This window comes from Channa argus, chromosome 1, assembly GCF_033026475.1.
Source record: "Channa argus isolate prfri chromosome 1, Channa argus male v1.0, whole genome shotgun sequence".
Taxonomy (NCBI): Eukaryota; Metazoa; Chordata; class Actinopteri; order Anabantiformes; family Channidae; genus Channa; species Channa argus.
Window position 1 is genome coordinate 33450381 of NC_090197.1, and position 23050 is coordinate 33473430.

At 37.9% G+C, this 23050-nt stretch overlaps 1 protein-coding gene across 14 annotated transcripts in view; it reads right to left on the reverse strand.

The window, feature by feature from the left end:
- The window catches only part of LOC137131954 (mitogen-activated protein kinase kinase kinase kinase 3-like), a 39096-nt gene extending 16971 nt beyond the window's left edge, over positions 1–22125 (reverse strand). For 7 of the 14 annotated variants that reach the window (XM_067513909.1, XM_067513963.1, XM_067513972.1 and 4 more), the window contains exons 1-16: positions 21897–22125; positions 11600–11657; positions 10857–10947; positions 10198–10262; positions 9962–10017; positions 9297–9344; positions 8876–8918; positions 8555–8627; positions 7962–8093; positions 7487–7549; positions 7197–7278; positions 6545–6661; positions 5328–5402; positions 3190–3268; positions 2984–3042; positions 1031–1093 (exon numbers count right to left, since the gene is read on the reverse strand). In XM_067513909.1, coding sequence (XP_067370010.1) covers positions 1031–1093; positions 2984–3042; positions 3190–3268; positions 5328–5402; positions 6545–6661; positions 7197–7278; positions 7487–7549; positions 7962–8093; positions 8555–8627; positions 8876–8918; positions 9297–9344; positions 9962–10017; positions 10198–10262; positions 10857–10947; positions 11600–11657; positions 21897–21995 — 1203 coding nt within the window. In that variant the 5' untranslated portion in view covers positions 21996–22125. The remainder of the gene's footprint in view (positions 1–1030; positions 1094–2983; positions 3043–3189; positions 3269–5327; positions 5403–6544; positions 6662–7196; positions 7279–7486; positions 7550–7961; positions 8094–8554; positions 8628–8875; positions 8919–9296; positions 9345–9961; positions 10018–10197; positions 10263–10856; positions 10948–11599; positions 11658–21896) is intronic. The other 7 variants (XM_067513983.1, XM_067513927.1, XM_067513918.1 and 4 more) reach the window with 3 other exon arrangements.
- Positions 22126–23050: the final 925 nt, after the last annotated feature.

The window sequence follows — 23050 nt, forward strand, 5'->3', positions numbered from 1 at the left end:
TGAAGCCCTGTGGACAACTATTTGGCATGTGGAGAAATCCAGTTTGACTAGGCTGGGTCTAGTTATGGCTAATAAGCTATGACTGTACAATAGCCATTTGATTGACACCACATTTAAAATTTGGGACGCTTGATTTGTTTGAGATTTCAGACATATTGCATAACAACTACTTCTTTTCAACAGGTATGTGTTGAATCTCCGTGTCAATCACAAAATTTTCATGCCAATTGTTGTTTTTAAGTTTCCAAACAGGTACAGGTTGAAACTGAAACAAATGAAGTCTTGGTTCATCTATTACTGAAAGCCACATTGTGAATGCAGCATGGTGTCGCAAAAACATGAAATAATGCAACAATTGCACAGTGGGACACATAAAGTGCAAACAAACAGAGAAAAACAAACATTACACGAGCGCACACATTGCTCTGGCCAACTACAGGATGAAGAGGTTAGAGAATATACGGTAAAAACAGTAGAGAAACTCTGCAGAGAGGAATCAAGAGATATGACAAATATAGCATACTATAATACAGCAAATGCTAATTTGTTAAGTGTGTATGTTTGTAAATTCAACAAATCTCCCTAATCAAGGCAATGCATCAGTACCATCCTTCGAAATTGAATCTGACTTCCAAATGTTCAACTATTTTTAAATTTATCAAGTTACTTTAAGGGTTTTGTTATGTGTGTAAATGTATAAAAGAAGAAAAATAACATTACTAAATACTCAATGAACAAGAGCAAAATGAACAGTAACAGATGGAAGAAATATGTGAAATGAACAAAAACACATGTTGGACATTGAGCAGCCAAAGCAATCAGCATTCTTGAACATTAAAAAGACAAAGACAGCAAGAATAGGAGAGCAAAGGCGTGGACTTGTTCTTCAGAAGTAAATTTATAATGCATCAAATAAGATGGAGAGAGTGGGAGAGCGGTATAAAGGAAGGCATACGGTTAAAGAAATTAAGACAGCATATATGTAGACAGAAGGAAAGACAGAGAGACCGAGAGACAGAAAGAGTACTACCAGATTAGATCTCGCGGTATAGTAGTGCTCCTCAACACAGTCCAGATAGGGCTCAGAAGCACACTGGTCAGCAAGACAGAGCGAGAGAGACCTCAGTTAATACATTAACCTGGACTGATGGAGGCAACAGAGAGGAATGGAGATGTGGTTGCGAGAGAGAGCGAGAGAATGAGAAAGAGCAAGAACAATAAAATGGGCTCAGAAGTCTATGGATCAGGAAGTGATAGAAGGAAGTAGATGCTGGAAATGAGAGAAGGAAGTACATGCTGGAAAATTTATTTGAGGCAGAGAGGAGATGAATGCAATTGACCAAAGGAGAAATGGAAGGATCCAGGAGCAAACTGGTGAATATGGGGGGATAAAATCAGCAAGATGGACTTTGAGAGACGTTAATATATAGCATTAAAATAACATAGGCACTTTGGGAAGCTTAAACATATAGAATCAAAGAAAATACCTTTGCGTAGCCTCTTTCAGTGAACCAATTAGCGTTTGTACTGTGGAACAGCTATTCCCGGTAGTACTTTATATTACAGTAATACTACATTGTATCAAAATCCCGGTTATCTGATGTCACTGTGGGTGTTCTGTTTAGTATTACACAAGAAAGTTATGCTGAAAGGCTATGGCTCCTGGAACATCAGTGTTTGCCTGTGTCTGTTTTGAGCCAAAATGCCATGAAATAAAAACCATTTTGATTACAGTATTTACATAATTAATAATATTATTTGAATACATGAATGTGCAGCACACTGCAGCAATTACACCTTGATGGACTTTGGTCAGCTATAAACCAGCAAAGAATGTCGCAAAGACCTTTCCCTGGTAATGTTTTTCTTACCAATAATGGATGCAGTTAAAGAGGGAAGAATGAAGTGAGAGTTTGATTTGATTTTAAGTGAATTTTTCTCAGACAGTGTGAAGCGTGGAGCAATGCAAAGGGGATTTCAAGGAAAAGGTGCATGTGCAAAATGCAAAGAAAGGAGGAAGGGACTGAAGAAACAGAGGAGTTTTACAAACGCTGTGATTGTGCATGAACCCTGCACCATCTTATTTGTCTACTACCAACTTCCTCTGTCGGCTGCTCCAAACTATAATGGCAATAGCAGTACCGGTTTTAGTTTCTAGAGAAACTGGTCCGGAACCAGACAACTTCAATACTAAAGCTCAACAACATGCTTTTTTGACATCATTGCAGATCTTGAGTTAAACTAATGTTAATATTTTCTTTCAGCCAGAATCCAGCATATATAAATTAACCACTTTCACTTAAACAAAAAACAAAAAGAAAAAACATAAACAAAAACAAATACAAAACGACAAAGATAAAGCAACCAAATCTGCTCAAGACATTAGGAGGTGGATCATTTCAAATCAAGCATGCGTTCATCCAAGTAACATAATGGCAATAAATCTTTGCAGTTCAAAGTAATCTTTGTGCAGAATTGGGCTGTCTGGCAGCAAATCAGTGTCACTACTCCACCAGTGACACAAGGATGACAGTGGTTTAGATGAACCTGTTCAGTCAAGCAACATGTTTCAGCATTGAAAGCAGGATCCTGAGGCAGTCCAGGCCAGGTGGTACACATTATCCCTCCCCCAGCATGCTTTGAGTCTTTATCAGGATCGCTCCCTATTAGGACATGCTAAACATTGCTCGACAGGGAGGCATCCAGGTGGTATCTTTGTAAGATGCCTGCACATTCTGGAGTCCTTTGGTGCAATTGAGCAGCAATTATACTCTGTGATCCTATTTCAATGTACATGATTTATTTGCTATCTGCTTGAAGATTTGTGTTCCCCACCTGCCATAATCATATTTGGTTCAGTGCAGAAATACAACATGGATTGGTGTGGTTAGGTGAGGAGCGTTCATGCTGGTACTGGTGAGGTGACAACTACACAAAGATATTCTTATGCTCACCCAGACAAATGGCACAACTAGAAACTCACCGGTTCATGATGGGGTTCCGTCTCCTTTCTCAGTGGAGCATCAAACTTCACTTGGCCAACTGGAAACAGAAGTGAAGACAAAAAAAAAGTAAGAACAATACAAGACTGTAAGATAAATACAGATAGCATAGGGCACTTCCATGCATTATTTAACTTAAGAAGATCAAACGGAAACCGTATTTGTTTATGTTGGAAACTAAACTCACAGTTAATCTCGGACAGTGTCTTTCCTTCCCTAGTGCTTCTGCTGGTGGAACGAATACGATGAGGAACAGAGACTGGAGACTGTTGGGTTAGACAGAGAGAGAGACACACACACACACACACACACACACACACACACACACTAAGTCAAATAGCTGTTCAAATAATACAATCATGAGAAAAAGTAAAGGCACTGTTTCCTATTTCCTGTTTTTTTGCATATATTGGTGATAAAATGTGATCTATTCTTCACCAAAGTCACAATTACCAACAAACGCAATATTTCTAAGATGATTAAATACAGTCATGTATTGTATGTCATGTATTTTAAATCTTTATAGAACACAACCATTAAATATAACCAGGTGCCATTACTTCTTATTGTGACTCTGTACACAGTATAGCAGTTTAGTCACTTTGGATAAAAGAGTCTGCTAAATGCAAATGTAAATGTACAAGGTACTTGAGAAGATTACAATAGGTTTAAAACACACACACACCCTCTGCTATTTCCTGTGGGTGGGATTTGATGACACAGCAAAAGCCGCACTGTGCAACCAGACAACCAAAACTTAGCAACACGGTGGGCACACAACACAAACCTTCCCTGGAAACAACATCTATGTTTCAATGTGGTGTTGTCCTCATGAGCTCCTACAAGCTCCTACATGACAAAATGTACAGAGGATGAAACCCAAGTTGTGTTAATGCCTCATCTATCACAACACAGAGTTGGCTACTGTACACGATGGATTTTCTTTTGAAAAGAAAATAAGTTAAATATAGTTTCATCACCCTTTTTTATAAGTAGTCATGCAAGGGGTTTGGAAATACAGCATAGCAGTAAAGCTTACTGTGGTTTAATTTGCAGAGAATTCAAACCCTACTTGACTTCTTGTCATCAATATTTAGTTTCAAGATGTAAACCCCTACACAGCAACATCAATCCATGCTTGTAAACCAACTGCAAAAACACAAAGCAAGACTACATAAGTATGCATTTATCAAAGCCATTTGTAGTTCAAATGCACTCATGGAGTTTCAAATTAAAACAACCTATTAAAAGGCTTAAGTCCATTCTCAATACATATGGTTGCTACCTGTAATGGAATAGGTAGATGACTTCCAAAAATGACATGCTTGAGTGTCTCCTGCCTTTCAAAGAATGTATCTATCTTACATCCTCTGCTCCCAAATTAGGACAATTTTAAACAGTTTAAACCTTGCTGATTTGATTGAATTGATTTTCAAATTTGATAATGTCACACTTTGGAGGCCATCTTTATGAACCCAACTGTTTTTTTTTAAATCATCCCCCTACTGCCACAGAACTGAATTGACCCTTCACAATGCTGCTTATGGATGTGTTTCGGTATGCCCAATGTAGCTGTTGTCATGGAAATTACATCATGAGGATGTCATGGAAATGTTTTTTGTGTATGTGTAATTTGTGGGTTACTTATTAAGTTGTATTCATTTCAACTATACAGGAATTAAAACACCAATAGAAACACTAACATCTTTAACACTAAAATGAATGCATTTCATTATATCTACACCCTATACATTTATTTTTTTTGCTATAATATCTGCTGTGTTGTAAAGACATTTTAATGAGCTTGTAGACTAAACCATATTATTTTCTGTAACTTGAATGAAATGTGAAGGAAATGTTTCCACACCAAGTTTGTTTTTCTTTGTGTGTGACAAAGAAAAGCATGAAAGCTTCACATGAGAATTTGAAATAAATTGATCAAGACCGGGGAAAATGTTGAACATCTTAGTGATTCATGGACTAAATGCTGTAGCTCTAACTGACAAGATTTTATAAACTGTCATTGGAAGAAAGTACAACTGTAACAGTATAACTAAAAGCTTATATAATGTGCATGTCAACAGGAGAGCATGACCATTAACTAATTATGCAACGGCCATGGAAATACATCAATAGTCTGAAGCTCACATGCCAATGTCAGTTTCCATGACAACTTCTGTATACCCTCAACTGAATAGAAGTCCACTTTCTATTCATTCAGTTCTGTGGTCATCCATTGAGTGAAAAAACAAAACAACACAACAACTAAGAGTGTGGTTTATGTTAGACTGAAACCACTGCAGATGCTGTAACCCACACTGGTACCTTCCTACGGGCTGCAAAACGGGGTGCACGTCGAGCACCAGGGCTTAAAGGTAGGAAATGACCCCTGTACTTAAACTGTAAATGAGGTAAAGAATGGGAGTGGAGACAAGAGGACATGACAAAAAAAGAGAGAGAGAGAAAAAGGGAGACGAGAATGGTAAGGACAAAGGAAAAAGTGCTAAAGGAGGAAGAGAAGAAGAAAGAGCACAGCAAAGAGAAGTTCAAAGACAAGAAGTGAAATGAAAACCAGGAAAGAAAGAGAAATGGAAGAAGAGGGCAGAGTAAAGGAAAAAGAGAATGAGAAAAGAGGACAAATAGCAGTATAATGAGTCACATGTCAGCTGAGGATATGATACGATCAAGATATTTCGCCTGCAATTTTACACACAATTTATTGCAAAAATAATCAATAAAATATCACGCTACCTGTGATCCAATAAAAATGTGCCATTAAAAAGACTATAATTTAGTAATAACATTTAATTAACAATACAGCTGTGAAACAGCCTTAAACCTGAAAACTATTTATTTGCAAGAAAGGAAAGCAATTTGAATAAAATGTCTTGTATTTAGTTAAGAGGAGACATGGGTACATCTTTACTAATACATTTAATGTGTTTTGTGTAAATATGTTCATGAGTCTTCAGCTTTACCTAAAATGTTTATATAAATATGTGAAACTGTTTAATAGACAAATCAGCAAATCCTGCTGCATCTCTGATTTGTTGGTGTTCCGCATTGCTGTTAATTTCTCTTCTTCTAAAGGAAAAAAAGTCTAAAGGACTGTCTCCAGTAAGTTGAATGTCTCCATAATTAGTGATACTCCAGTAAGCCAAAAATACTGTATAAAAAAAAACTTTAATATCCAGGCTAGTTTCACTTGAGATCAGTTGTATAGTTAAGAAAATAGCTATAGTTGGTAGCAGTGTATCAGTTATGTTTTGCAAACAGAAAATTTGCAAGATGTCGACACCTCCACACGTTGTCCCACCCCTAGTCACGTGAAAAAAAGGGGGCTGAAGTTGAGGAGGGAAGAGTAGAATGCCATTTTAAGGAAGTGTTTTAATGAAAACCATAAATGAGAGGACAAGGAAGGTCAAAGTAAAGGAAAAGAAGCAAGATCCAGAAAAACAAAATCACTTTCTCTCCAGCTTTCTGCAAGGCTAATGACACTTTAATTTTATATTACAAAAAAACCTGAGAAGGTCAAAGGTTACCTCAGGTTCTGGGTCGTCATCATCAAAGTCGTTGTAGGTGCTGTGGTCGGGGTTGTTGGCTTTATCCAGCAGCTCGATTGCTAGTGTCCTGCTGAGGGGCTGAGACACAAATGGGTGCTGGAAGACGGACAAGAGAGGGTCAATGAGAGTGATGTATCAAAATGACCAATGATCAACTGTATTTATTAATCGTTAAAGCTAGAAACTGTGACAGCTATTCACTGTTTTGATTGACTAACAACTAACATGTTTGCTTATCAGAGCTCAAACAGATTACATTTTGTCTACTGACAGGCCCATTAACTAATGACCAATTGCTGTGCAACTTCTTTGAATAATGTTATAGCCAAGACATTGTGGTTATATGTTAAATGTTATTATAGAGTGGATTTTATACAAGGTTTTGAATATGATTATGATTATTTGTGATGCAGTCATGTTAGTCCAGTTTATGTAATATGCATTCATGTTTATGTGTGACCCAAGCACCAGATAATTTTGCATGACATTTTTCAGTGATGTTGAGGAGAGATGTGACGAGGAAAAACATGCCAACATTTGCGTGCATGCAGCAAGCGGGAGCATAATTTAGCCCTTAGCCATCCAAGCTGTTCTTGTTAAGAATTTGTAAATATGTTGTTTTGTTGCTCACCTGAAGCATCTTTTCCGCTGTGGGCCTTTTCTTTGGGTTCTTGGTGAGTGCTAGTTTGACAAAATGGTGGAAGTTATTGGTCCTGTTAACCCAGCAAAGAAAGGAAGACAAAAGAATGACAACATGTTAGCCCTTCAGCTTTGTTACAGACACAGATTTGACAGAACTAGAAAATCTCAACAGTTGTGTTTTTCATGTACATTGAAAAAAACTCGATTGAAAATTTTAAAAATTTAGGAGAACATGAGAAATGAAAGAGGCGACAAACTGTGGACAGGACTGCCTCTTACCACTTAAGTTTATCTTTCATCTTAGGAGGCTGGAAATTACTCTTAGTCATTAAGAACAGAGCCCTGTGAGGAAAGAGAGAAAGACAAGGATTAAACCTCAAGTCTTTATAGTGGTGTAAGAGTTTCTTGCCCATCACGCAATTATAATAAAAATGTGTTTTATGGTTGGAAATGTTTTATTCTATATAACACGTACTGATAGTCCTGCAGTGTGAACTAAAAACAGAATCAAAAGATAGACTTCTCATATCTCACCAAGGGATTTGATTCATGCTATAAACTGATATATCTGCTCCGATTACCATGTGATATTCTATATGACATGCCGTTCAAATGTGGCCGAATATTTTTAGTTTCCACATTGTTTCACATTAGCCACATAAGCTCTATTGCCATCATACTAACACAGCCAAGTATCACACACAGCACCTACACACACACACACACACACACACACACACACACACACACCTACCTCATGGGGTGGAGGTCAAACATGGGTGGCTGCAGTTCAGCCAGCTCTATTGCAGTTATTCCCACAGCCCAGATATCACACAGCTGGTTGTAACCTCCTTTTCTCTCCACTGCTGCTACCTCTGGAGCCATCCTATGGAAACAAGAGAAAATAAAAAGAGGGAAAGAGGAAAGAATGGTAGGAAATTATGCGCTCATTACTACTAATGTGAGTTAATTAAACAGCTACACACCAGAAGAGAATATGAATTTCCTACAAGGTTAGAAAATGTGAGTTCCCACCATAATATTCAACTCTTTAACACTGTTAACTCTATAACTAAAAAATAAACAATTTATTCCAAGTTTGGTAAGGCTTTATGAAGAAGTAAATTGCCTAGCCCCACTTCAGCTGCACTGAGAACCATCGGCTGCTGCATAAATTGCATGAAGTGACACATTCTGTTACATTCCCATAGCATGACAAGCATTTAGTTCCGCCAAGTTCTCTTACATGAAGTAGGAAGTAGGAGTTTATACAATTAAACTACCTGCATGTGTTACCACATAGAGCTTTAAAAAAGAGCTGACGGAAAAAAAACAAGCACAACTCACCAGTAAGGAGTTCCAATGAATGACTTCCTTTTGGCCAGAGTTGCTGTGATCTGGGCTGATACGCCAAAGTCAGCTATGGAAAGATTAAAAAAAGGGGGGGATAACAATGAGAATAAAGGGGAAGGAGTAAAATTATTTAGAGAGAAAAAATAAAAATAGAAATGTATTATGGGAGAATTTTAAATGTTAGAGTAAGAATTCAAATGATTATACAATGAGAGAGACAGTGGAGAGAGGACATCAAGTCAGTCAATGAGGCTATTCAGATTCAGTGTTTCTGGAGCAGAAGGAAATTGCACAGGCTTTGCGTGTTCCTCTTACCTAGTTTAACATAGCCGTTGTCTGTCAAGAGGATGTTGGCTCCCTGTCAAAGACAAACATGGCACACATCAGCATCCAACACGATCCCACATAAGATAAATTCAAATTTATCTCGAGAAGCACTCTTAGCACTGCGCATTTGTTGCCAAGTGGTTTGTAATTGATTAAGTTTCCCAATAATAAACTCCACCTAATAAGTCTTTAAAATATTTTTTAAAGTTAGGCATGACAAATTAACAGAACTGAGGTTGTCTTTATCTACCAAATGCCAATAAATGGACAGGAAAATGTCTGATTGACAACTTTCCTATGTACAACATGCACAGCAAAAATGGGGTAACATGTAGCATAATCATCAGAAACTTACAGGTTAACTGAAACAATGATGGACATACATGGATACATTTTACATCAAACTCACCTTGATGTCTCTGTGCATTTTGCCTTTGCTATGTAAGTAGTATAAACCCTAAAAAGAGAATCATACAGCAGCTGGTGTTATTGGCTGTGATTTGAACTTCAAAACAACCCCCCCCCCCCCCCCCCCCAAAAAAAAAAAAACACTGTTACATGATTAAAATAACATCCACACATTAAAATACAGAAAAGAATCCAATGCTAAAATATCTGTAAAAGGAAATGTTTAAAATATTTTACTAGAACAGCCTGTTGGTTAAATGATAATCATTAGGAATACTGGCTCAGCTTCCAGGCGGCAGGTAAGCATATCAGCTGAGTCTCTGATAGATGACTGACTACAGTGGCTAATACTTGCAGCTGGGGCCATTTGGGACCCATTTCCATTTTTTTCTTAATATTTGTTTGGTTTTTATTTATGCTTTAATTTAAATGGTTAACATTTACATAAAAAACAAATGCACATTGTGAATGGCAATTTGATCTCTGGACTGAAAACAGTAAAAATCAAAATTTTTTTAAATAGATTCCTGACTTAATGTACAGTAAGTAGCAACTGAATAGACTGAACAGAGTGAACACATTAAGCGTGAGAGAAAGAGTGAAGCAACCTAGGCAGAGGATTAATGTCATGAAATATACATTTGTGTTTTTGTCTTCCCTCTTTACCTGCAGGGTCTCCCGTGACATGTAGGCTATCTGTGACTCTGACAAAGGCCCAGTTACTTGAGGAGTAAATCCCAAGAAGAGTAAGGCAGACATGAGCAGAGGAAAGAGAGAGAGATGGATGAAGGGGAAAAAGAGTTACAACAAAATGTAAAAACAAACAAACAAAAAAACCCTGCACTGTTAAGTTCAAATACGTGTGGTGAAATACGTGTGATGGTTTAGGTTGATATACCCACCATGATAAATGTCCTGCAGAGAACCTCCTCCACAGTACTCCATACTGATCCATAACTTATCTCTCCTGCACACACACAGAGAACACTTTGTCAATATAACTTTACACATACATTGTTTCACACAACTCATTTCTCCTCACACACTTCCCTCTGTCCCACAGGTTCTGGTCAGTGGCAAGTGGACTTGTTTGATGCTGTTCAAAATGAAAGGCTACATCAATTTCAGCTGATTGACTAACTGGGAATCCCAGCAATTATATTCAGCTTTTCTTAAAATATGTTTTCGGATGAAACATGGAATGTGTTCCAAGAACTTCAAACAAGTCCAGTTTTCCAGTGAACAGCGGCTTTGGAACTGAGAATCTCAACAGACACTTCTGTCTTATATTCCTCACACACATACTCGCTATTCTGGGTTTTCTCTCTCTCCCTAAAACACACACACACACACATACACAGACACACACACTTTGAAATAAACAAATGACACACCTTGACTTAATGCATTCCATTGCCCTTACCATGACCTTAAACATCAGGACAAAGTGCATAACCTCAACTTATTTCTAATAAGTCTAAAAGTCTATACCATCCAAAAGCAATTTAAAGTTGTGTGGACCATCCAAAATGGTACCAAAACAAATTTTGTCCACTCTTACCGCAGATAACTCCCAAAATAAGCAACGATGTTGGAGTGTTTACAATCCTTCATCATTATGATCTCCTGCTGGACAACAGCAAAGTCCTCACCTGGAGTGAAAACAATTATAGTTATAATGTGTCTTAATGTGTGACATGATTATTATTATTTTTACAAAGCAAAAGAATAGAGAAGTCTGTATTTGCGCTTGTGTGAGTGTGAATGTGATGGGCACTGAATTTTGGAAGTCGAAGAGGGAAAGCAGGTTTTAACGCATCTTTCTTGTAGAATTTCCACATTTATTTTTTTAACATTGTCCTTTCTTATTTAAAAACAGTGTGATGATTCATTTCCAGACTTCCTGAAATTTCTGCCTTTATGTTTTCTTTGGTTTAGTGGAGGAGTGCAAGATGGAAACTAACCGGACTGAGCTGAAGGGAAAGAAAGAGGGCAAATAATGCTCAGAGGGAAAGAGACTGAAGTATCTGCAGGTGTAGGCTGAATGAATGAGGGAATGGGGCAGTAAAGAAGGCTGTGGGGGAGGGGGGGAATTTGTTTGGTTTTAATTTATGGTTCAATTTAGATAACCTTTACATTAGAAAAAAAAAATAGCACATTGTGAACGGCAATTTAATCTCTGAACCGAAAACAGTAAAAGTCAAATTTTTTAAATAGATTCCTGACTTAATGTACAGTAAGTAGGGACAAATAAAGAGACAAATGCAAGATAAAAGGACAAGAAAAAGAGATGAGATAACTCACCCGGCTCAAGTTTGATGACTTTGATAGCAGCTAGCTCTCCTGTGTTTACATTGCGAGCCTAAGCAGGGAAGAGAGGAGAGAAAGACAAATGCGGTCAGCTGAGGCTTTGAAACGCAGGTATGGCAATATTGTTTGTGCAACATAGCACAGCACTAATTTTGATTGCACTGTTGCCACTTTTAGATCACATGTACACTGTGTGGGGAAAAAACCAAAAACAATGGAACTGTTGGAACAGTGAGGGGGCTTAGGTAGGGAAGTTGAACTTGGCCACATTAACATTATTAGGATTTGTGTGAGTGCACGTTTGCATTTGTGTAGGACTACATCATAACACGAGTAGTTATTCTTTGTTGTAGCTAATATTAACAAACTTATCAGAATGTCCATCACTTCAAATAAAGCTACAATTACCTTTAATCTCTCTCTTACACTCTACACAGACACTTATCTTATCTTACCTTATTAACTGTTTACGGTTTCCACTTAATCAGGATTACAATTTTGGCACCGATTCATGTATATTATCATGAGAGCTTCCCTAGTGACTGCATTTTCTGGCTCTATTTTTAATTTCATATTCCTGATGCAACTGGAAAAAACACCAATTATCCAACTGGTTTTTGCAGCCAGTTAAAGAAATCTGCAGCACCAGAATTCATTCATAACTCTGGGTAAAGGAGCAATGTATGGCTATCAGCAGGAAATCAAAGCCATTTTTCCTGTATTCCTTGAAAGCTGGCTTTTGTTGAACTGCGAAGAGACTGCCCCATGCTGAGGGTGATTTTTCTATAAATAGTGAGTTTGTTTACATTTAACAGCATTGCTGATTGGGCCAGGGGAGGAATTCTATAAGTGATACACATGAATAAAAGATGGTTTATCAGAGGACACAAGAACTGCTCACTTGTCTTACCAAGAATGCTCAAGTATGACCATGTGAAATACTGCACAAGTATGTGTGAGAGAAAAGAAGAGAGAATATGTGTGGGTTAGTGAGAGACAGTCTAAGTTAATAGACCTATCAGGAGGGAAAAAACAAGTGCTTCACCACTACAAACAATGTGGGACGTAATGTGTCAGGTCATTATCAGCAGCATCTGTTGCTTTATTTTCAAATTATATTGTTTCCCTGCCTTTAGTGTAAGAGGAGAGACCAAAATAAACACTTTCTTCTACTCTGAGTCATGAGAAATAAAAAAAATCATGACATTTTACGTTGCGTTTCGCTTATTGTATTGGTTATCACATATGGAAGAGCATCCATCAAGTCTCTGCCACTAGAGAAAATTCCATTTTGATACATTCACATTAGGACAGAAGGACTAAAAGACAGTTTATACTGATACATATTTAAATGTCTTGTACCATTTGTCATTCGGTGCAAGTTTGTACGAACTAAATTAAACATCAATGAGCACAAGAAAACGCATAATATAAATATGTTATAGAAAACATAATTAATAATGATCTTAAGAAGATGAAAATGGTTTTCCTAAACTGAGGTGACCAAGTGGAAAAAAAGAGGGGTGGAGGAGGAACAACAGAGACCAATCCACACCAAAAAAGCTCTGGTGGGAGGGAGGAGAGACAAAGCGATGAAAAGAGAAAAGAAGAAGCAGAGACAGTGTCAGCAGACAGCACAGATTACTCATAGCGCTCACTGCCACCGTTAGTGGCTACAACATGCAGACCGACTCAGCCTGATGTGCTGGCTGCTGCATGAAGCTTGCTGCCTGGTAAAGCTAAGTAAGGTCACCAAAAAGCAGTTTCTGATGACAAACATTATCATAGCATTTAATGGGTTAGCTTCTGGAGCAAGCAAAAAAGCAAATGATGCTGGGTTCATTTGGGGCCAACCAGAAATGACTACAAAACATTTTTATACACAATGGAACTTTTGTATCAACCATTGACAATGCTACCGTCCATCTTATGTGATACACAAACAAACTAATGAATGACATCCTCCATTTGCTCTTCAGAAAATTACTGAAAATGCTACAACTCAGCAGTACAAGCCATCAATCCCTGACAAAAAATAAATTAAAATAAAATGCAGCAATGAAGCAAATCAGGGATCTTATAACTGAACCCACTAAACAGTAAGCTGTATCTTGTTGGTTACATTTATACAAGGAAAAAAGTTCCTTTCTCATTTTAATTTATATTGGGTGATAACTCAAACTCAATAAAATGGCACATAAATAAATGACTAATGGCTTCAGCAGTACACAACAAAGTCTGTGTGCCTGACTCTTACATGTTGAGACAAAGAGGAAAATTATGATGCATGAAGTGACAAGAACTGATTGCAAAACCACTGTGAAAGACTGTTTTGCAATATCAAAGCCAAAGTTCTGAAATATTCAACCCAAAGAGTTGTACAAGAACTTGAGTCAAAACTGTGATGTAAGAGACAGTGTCCTTGAAGAGAAAAAACACACAACACTTGACCAGGGGACTAGGGGTCAGCGTGGCCCATGTTTTTTAATGCATCTTTCAGTGTGGGGGATTACCAAAAACAATTTATTGCCAGACCCAGCCCTATTTTAGAAATGTTTACATAATTACAGTAAACCTTATTAAAAAAAAAAAAAATCCAACAAATGAAGAAATGCACATTTCCCCACAAAGTCAAGGTTGGACAGACTGCTGGTATGGGGAGCTGTTGCCATGTCCTGTTTACCCAGATCAGCTGTTGCTGTTGCAGTGAAAGGAGAAATGTGCCACACATCCATCAGTAACACTGCTATTAGGCAGAATGCGTGCACAGACTCTTTAACAGGATTACTGAAGGTGGGGGGCATTTGTTCGAGGGGCTTTGTTCGATAGTTATATCTAATCTAGAATGTCTGCTTCAGTTTACAAACCAAATGCACTGAGGGGCTGTGGCGACTGTAGGTGGGCACAAATGCGATCCCTGACGGACCTGCCCCATAACACAAAGTCTGTGTTAAGTGTGGGGACAAAGGCAAGGCATGAGGGGGTACTAATGGAGACAGCCAAAAACTTTATGAAATAATAAAATACTAATGTTATCATTATGGGTTAAGCACCTGTCAGCACAGAAAGTGGTTAAAATTGTCTCCACTTTTACCAACAGTGATCTTTGACCCTTATTTTTTATTAATTACTAAGGAAATCACTTTCAACACCATGTAAATGTTTCAAAGCCTTTGGTTTTCTTGCAGCATATACATGAAGACACTCAAAACATTCATTTAACTCAAGGACCTTAGCTATTTTACTTTATAATGCTTAAACGTGCAGTTTCTTCCCCATATTAGAGATTTCCTAAAGTCTTCTACAAATCATTTTATTAGAAAAAAAAAAAAAATAGAAAATACACCCATATTGTTGTAACTGATCCAGGTCACATCTTCTCCTTCCATCATCTCAACCTGAATTTTACGTTTTAATTTCATGCTAACTCACAGTCTTCCATGTATGAGCAGCCCTGTAACTAAAACCTCCTGCTGACAGCAACCGACCAGCTTTACTTCACTAGTTGGGTGGCTCAAATCTAGCTTAGGGGCAATAACTTCTGGTCATTCACTTCCTCTAAGAGATTTTTCCACGAGATTTGAGGCTTTAAACAGACAACCCTACATTCAGAAGCACGCTTTTCTAATCTTTCAGACAATTAGGGCATTGACACAAATAGCTTTTCACTTAACAATGAGTGTTGCATTGGCTTCCTATACTTCTAGGAAGTTGCGATAGAAGGCAAGTATAGGAAGGAACTAACAGTAGGGAAAACTGGTGAGGTGAAAAGTTTATTGTTTATAAAAGCCAAATACCTTCTTATTCAAGTAAAGTACATAATAATAATAATAATAATAATAATAATAATAATAAACTGCCAATTCATCCACCTTGAGGGGTGATTTAACCCAGCTTTTAGTGTTGAAATTCAGCTTTCTTCAAAGCAAGTGATGGGGTGAGCCAATAGCAATATAATGACATTAGTTTCCAACACTTCACTTGACAGAAAGGAAATCACTGAACTAAATGACTGCTGAAGGCTAGTGAAACGTGGCAGGAGTACTAAATTACTGCACTACTGTCTAATGTACCTCTATTTATGTATTTTACATCCTATCTGGAATCCATCTGACTTGTTTCAAATTACTGTATGTCAAACAATGTGAAAACCTTATTAAAACAAGGTTGAATGTGGTGTTTCAAAAAGAAATTTCCCATACATGATGTCTGATGGTAATGTGATTCTTCCTCTGCATCAATAGCATCTACATTTAGTGCTGGCCTGAGAAGTCAACTAACCCGTGGACTTCACACACTGCTGCAACACTGACCAACTAATACAATGCATATGTAAATGGGGAAAACTTGTTGTCCAAACAACACACAAAAAACTCTTTATAATTCATAAAACATTTTCAGAGAAAATGTTCAGCTGGTATTAAAACATTTATGGGTCTGAGAACCCTATACTCTACCACAGGAGCACACAATCTGAAAATAGGATCCAACACTTCTTTCCAAACGTTTTTACATATCCTAATATATTTAATTTCATATCCATATAACAATTTATGAAGAAAGCATATTCTCTGTGAAATATCTCTTGGAAAGATACATTTCTTATTAAAATTTGAATTATACACACAGGACCAAGATGTACTTTGTACAATGCACAAAATGTACAAAGAATGTACAGCATACTTGTGGCGCTTTTGTCTGAAGATTATATCTGTACTGTTTGACTTTATTCTTGTGTAGGCAGTAATAGAGTGGTTGTGGGCAGAGGGGCGGTGCTGCTGGAGCACATAGGCTGCAGGGTTCAAAACTTTTTCTTCAAGTGAGGAGAAAATTTTGCATAATCCAATTAAAAATTCATGGACATTTCTGAAAGTAATTAAAGATTCAGTCAACAAAGTGCGTATCGTACAATAGAAGCAGTAAAACATAGCAATACTTGCTTACCAATTTTATATCACTCTTGCACACCACAGATGGTTTATAGTTATATCTAATCTAGAATGTCTGATAATTGAAAATAACAAATGGCCGTCTCTACTTCTGCACTGATTCACCAAACAGCCAATCAGAGTTGCCCTCATAATGATGGGATGGCAAACACTTGAACATCTTCAATCAGCTTAAAAGCCGCCAAAACACAGTTCGACTAGCGGCAACTGTGCAGGATGCACCCTGCGCGTTCTGCACAGTTAGTTGAAAGCTACAGGCAGAGAGAGCACTTTTTTCTTCTGCTAAATAGTAACACAGACATTTAATGTTTTCTTCATTAATTCCCCATTTTTGCAGCCTAACTGTGAGAAAATAAACTAGACAATAACTTTTCTAATACTTTCTGCAATTATAGGCCTGCTACTGGCTGATTGATGACTGCTTGCTTAGGGCATCAGGGCTCTAAGATCTGTATATTGACCATGGCAGGTCCTGTACTTCAGAGCTGTTCAAAGTGCTGAGTGAAGGTGCAGCAACCGTAAAATGTGTTTGTGTTTAAAGGACCACAGTCTTCTTCACTTGTCACACCATTAATGCCTTAGTGTTAACCCACCATGTAGAGAAGTGTTATAATAATAGCTGTCTGTACAGAAAGTATTAAACAACATTGTATCCCTGCAAGACACCACTTAGTATTTAATAAAAAGAAGCAAAGATAAGATATTCAATTAGATGATGAATGATTATAGAATAAAATCTCACTAGAGACAATAAATGCTTCCATAGGATATAATAGGGTGGACTTCATAACTCTTAACCTTGTTATAATTTTGAATTTAATCACACAAGAGTTAAAGTCTCCACTGAACATATCTGATCACATAGTTCATTTGTTTACTTTTTATTAAAGCAATGATTTTTGTCTTTAAGGGCCTGTTAACTGCATAATCTATAGTAATATTAATACAAAGCTAATGGCCATACCATGCTGTATGAGCATACTCTGACTTCATCAATTTCTTCAATTATTGTGGTACAGCTGGTTTTATCCCATGTCACTACACTCTGTCATTCAGTGTGTAACAAAGCAAGTTATCAATATGACACTGCACCAATGACAGACACAAATTCCTGCACAATTCATTAATCATACTTGGCAAACTGAAACTTGGGTGCCAGGATGGGGGCTAGGTTTCCCGTCTGGGGCCAAAGAGGATCTCTGACTCCTTGAATGCAGGCTGATATCTGTATCTCCACCTCAGTGAACAAACAACTGGAGGAACAGTGACAAAAACAGGATGGTTCTGAGCCAGCAGCTTTAATTGTGACTCTACAGCCATCTGTGCATGTACGCATGTGACAAAACAGTCATCTGGTTTCGTGTGTGCATGTGTGAATGTGTTGTACTGCACTTTGCCATTCTACCCGTCTTCCTCTGCTGAAGCAGTGTGAAACAATAGGACATGCACACACAAACATACATAGAAGAAGGAAATAAGAATCCTGCATTCCTGGACCAGGGCTGTTTAGTTGTGCCACACATAGTCTGAGAACTGGACAGTGAAACAGCAAACAGTTAGCACATTTATTAAGCACACTACTGTTAAATTAAAAAGAGGAGTGTGTAAATGCATAAACAAAAATCTATAGCATATGGCTTCAATTATAGACTCTTGTCTTAATGTGTTTCAAGCTTCCTTTTAAGGAAGCTTGAGAAAAGCCAAACTAAAACTAATCAGTAATCATCCCTTTCTAATCCATGGGGGCTATTATAATGACTTCCTCACACAAATAAAGCTAAAAGTTTAATTTTATTATGCTATTTTTATTTAGGTCATGTATATATCATATATAGCTCTAGCTTTTTCCTGGTTGTGCTTGTAAACTGACATAAAAAAAAAAACAAACATTGCATGCTTCAGAAAAACCCAGAAAGCTAGCATTTTTCTACAGCTACCAGAGCCACCTCATTACTGAAATTGAATCGACTCCTTCCGAGTGAAAGCTGTCTTGTGCCTCTGCTTCCTCATTCTGAAGCCACAAGCACTGTCACCTTGAGAAAACAAGCCACCAGTCATATTAAACAGACTTTACTTCAGATCTTTTGTATCGGTTAATACCTGGCCTGTGTAATGTCTTCTGAAGAACAGAGGGTGAGGGCAGCTATTACAGCCACTCCCCTGGGACAGGCTATCATGGCTTATACAGTAACAAAAATAGGCCAATACAGCTATTTATTGAAGTCTTTTTGAAGGAGATGCATTGACAACAGTGGGCTGCAAAAAAACAAACAAACAAACAAACAAAAAAACACTGTAAAATTGTCTCTTTTACATTAGGAAGCCAGGGTCATCAACATAAGATCCTATTAAGTTCAGCAGCGTTTGATTTTTCTTGGTTTAAAGCATTATAAATACCATTCAGATTGATAAACAAAAGCTGTGTGTACTTTGCTATCATCATGTTCAGGACCTTTGAGTGTGTTGCAGACACTTGGCTCCCACCGGCGTTTCCAGCTAAGTAAGTGAGAACCAGCCTAAATATTGGAAACCTCTCAGTCCTGTCACCTGCAGTACAAGAGAAGTAGTGTGGCTTTCTTCCAACATGGACTTAAAGCTAATGATTTGTGATTGTTTAGTACATCACACATGAAATTGTCTAGATAGTCTTATTTACAGTAAACTTCACAATGTTAAGCATGGCAAGTACTTCATGAACCTTTCTGCGAGAAACAACTTTAATTTGAAACGTGTTTCAGTCCTAACATAATGGTAAAATATTGATTGACATTAGAAGCCAAACTAAATTAAAGCTGACAATTACTACATTGTGGGGAAAAAAAAAAGATACAGGTTTGCAAACATGGTTCTAGCCTCAGGGCTGTTGGTAAAGGTCAGAACAACTCCACCCACCCTTAACAAGTGGCTAAAGAATTTCATTAGTCTGTGAGGCTACTGGTCAATCTGATCTACAGTTAGGTTATTCTACTTCCTGCTAAGGAGATATTCCTGTGGAAAATTACTGAATAGCATAAAAATATACTGGTTTGTTGATACTATCCACATCCAGTATTGGCAGCTTCAATCAAACATCTCATTCAAAGATATGAAGCTCTACGAGCATCCTGTTAAAACGATTAGACCTGATCATAAGACCTCTCTAACCAATCAGACAGTCCACCTCATCATACAAAAAAAATAAATAAATAAATAAGCAAGGCAACAGAGGAGAATACAAGCTAACAGAGTTCACACTTTGCCTCCTGCTCAAACATTCCTATCCAAGCCACAGATTTTCACACACCAGCAGAACCAAATATAGGCATCAATGTGGTTTACGAAGTACTATGGTTCTTAGAAGCACATCCTTTAACATAGAGGTTTCAGATTTGAGTCCCATGTTTTTTTCAGCAAGGGGCTTGCTGTTACTTTGAACCAGAACATCAGCTACATAATAAATTCAAAGTATATCAGCCTTATCAATGCATATGTCTGTCATGTTTATGTTAAAAATGTAAAATGATTCTCTTCATAACTGTGTCCAGACCACCACGTAAACCAGCTGTGCCTGTTTGCCACGGATCTAGGAGCTGGGTGAGCTCTGAGCTCCTGGCCTGGTGATGAGATTCTGTCAGATCTGTGTGTCGGCAACAAAGGAAGATACTGACCTTAAATTAGAAACAAAAGAGATTAGCTTCAGCAGAGAGAGATAAAACATGGAAAACTAACAAAGAAAGAATGATGAATAACAGGCTCCTTAGGGTGCACTTTTTGAATTAAGAAGCATGCTATGCAACCAAAAAGACCTGAAAGATTTCATTGTCTTTAAGATATCTCATATCCCTGTAATTACCAAAAGAAGTCTAGACGTTAAACAAACAACTGAGTCCCATAACCATGTTTATTGAATCTCCAGTCTGCTAAAAGCCTCTTCCTCACACTGCAGTGAAATTAAATTCCACAACAAAGTGGCTGCTACACTAACGGTGCTAAGATTTTGTGGATGCATGCTTGCATAACCTGACTGATTTACCATAGTGAGCTGATGTGGAAAACAACCAGGTATGAAAATTTGCAATGAGAAAAATTACTTAAAACTATCAAGAGCCAGGAAATTGTTTTTCTGTATGTTTCTGTTGAACTTATCACACTTTTTTTAAAATTATAAAGTCTTAATACAGTATAATAAAAGAAGTCAGAAGCACTGAGCTGTGTATTTACAGCACCCAAACGATGCATGATGGCATTTAACCCGCATGATATCACTGTGATAAAGTTGGGTTGCAATTCAGGAACAGTCTTCCCGTTTGGATCCCAGGCTAACTGCTCTCAGGACAGGCCCTTGGAAAGGTGTGGGGCCATACATTTGAGCTATCCCCCGACATAAATCAGAAGCTATAGACTTTCATACGACAAATCAACAGTTATTTTGTGAGTCACAGTACTTCTTAGTGGTGTCAAAACGTAAATAAACACAATCAGAGGTGGTTATTGTAGTTTGATCTGTTCTGAACGGCTTTAGCCAAACAGGATTTCCAGGGAGGCAGCTGTCAAGTCTGTCAGAGTAAAAACCGTACCCGTTTGGTAAAATTTAGCGGCAGAGCTGTCATATTACGACAAAAGGCAACGCTACTAGATTGTTTTAGGGCATAAGTAACAAATCACTGCTTGTAGTCATGGTGTCCCACGAAAGCGACAAACGCCTGGTTAGCTTCTAGATGCTATCGGGTTTAATGCGTCCCCTTTTCAGAGAGCTAACGGCTAAACGTCCATTATCGGACACGTCTCAAGCACCCTTCTTCGGTTTCAGCGTTAACGCTCAAACACAACATGTACAAGGTGGCCACAGAATATTAAATGTAAACAAGCATGATGATTTATTTAGTAACTGCAAAGTGAATAGGATTTCTGTTAAACAAAATCATGCATCGTGCATTCGCACGACTTAAGACATATTTACAGTCAACGGTAAGCTAACACTAGCTTCTTAGCACCGGGCATTAAAAGATAATAACTCACTTAAAGCGTTTCTGTAAATTGAAGCAGGATAAACATAATATTGGTAAAGAGTTTGGGGAAAGGGCCAAAGCAACACCAGCAATAACACGTACAGGCTTGGCAGTGTGTCCGAAAATGGAATCAAGGGTAGTTAGGCGCACGCGAAGCAGATTAAATACTGCATCAGTAAACAACAACAAGTAGCAATACGCACAGTTCAGGAAAGAGGCCTAATGGTAGTTACATAATTTATTTCTCACTAATAAAACCACGCAGTCGGGCCACAAATCACAGCTTTAAATCTGCTGTGTAACTCTTTGTCCGATCATGGAACTGGGTAACTGCTTTCCTCTCTGCAGTTTTACCTTGTACACATCTCCGTATGTGCCGCTTCCTATCCTCTGGATCAGCTCAAAATCCTCCTGCGGATTCCGCCGGGACAGGTCGACACTGGAGTTCATCATTTCCACTGCCGATTACGGCGCCGAACACGCACGATTGAAGAACCCCAACAATGAAGGAAAACGGATATTTTAAGAAAAACATACGGCGTCAGAAATTCCCAACCCGAATCCAGCGTACCTCCAACATGGCTGCCACAATGTATTGCGCATGCGCACTTACTACCATTGCGTATCCTCTCTATGGAGGCTGCTGACAAGGGAGATGGAGCTGTTTAAGTACTGTTGGTAACTGGCTTCAGTGTTAGTTTGGTGTAAACTGTAAAACATTGAAGTTGCTCGTCAGTTTGTTCAGGTAGAATTTAAAAGACCTGAGAAAAATACATTGCACCTAATTTAGACCCCAAGATACTGTATATTAATTTATAAGTTCCTACAGTATGGGATCAATACAATAAAAGTAAGGCCATGTTTCTCAATCAAAGAGGCAGCAAAAAGGAAGTTTTCAGCTAAGGAGGAATGAATGAAAACACTAAGCCCTATATGGCCTTTGTTGGCCTCTCAGTGTAAAACTGGGCTAAGCACAGCTAAACTGTGGCAGATGGCAACATTGTGATTCTGCTTACGGGATCTGTTACAGGCAGAACAAAAGTTTCATTAATGAAAAACAGTTGTCATTTTACTCACCCTAAAACAACACTCTCCGAGAATTACTGATGACAAAAAAAAAAACAATCCTATTCTTCTGGTATTTTATGCGTGATACCTGTTCACTAAACTGCACAATGTACAGTGTATAATTATTTTTTATAGTTACATTAGCTATTACACATAATAATGCAGTAACACACACAAAAAAAAAATCCCTCTGGGGATTAATAAACAATCTATCTATCTATCTATCTATCTGATATAATGTAGCATAATCCTCTGTGCCATAAGCCTCAACTGTTGTATTACAAAACACAACAATAAAGTATAGCGTTGCACTGGGTAACATGATCCTTCATTAACATGAAGATGGACACTGCTATGTACAGTATTTCCTGTCATTGTTTAGTTGTGAATAATCAAGGCAACAAATTGACCTAGGAAACAAGCTCTGAAAGATCTTCAAC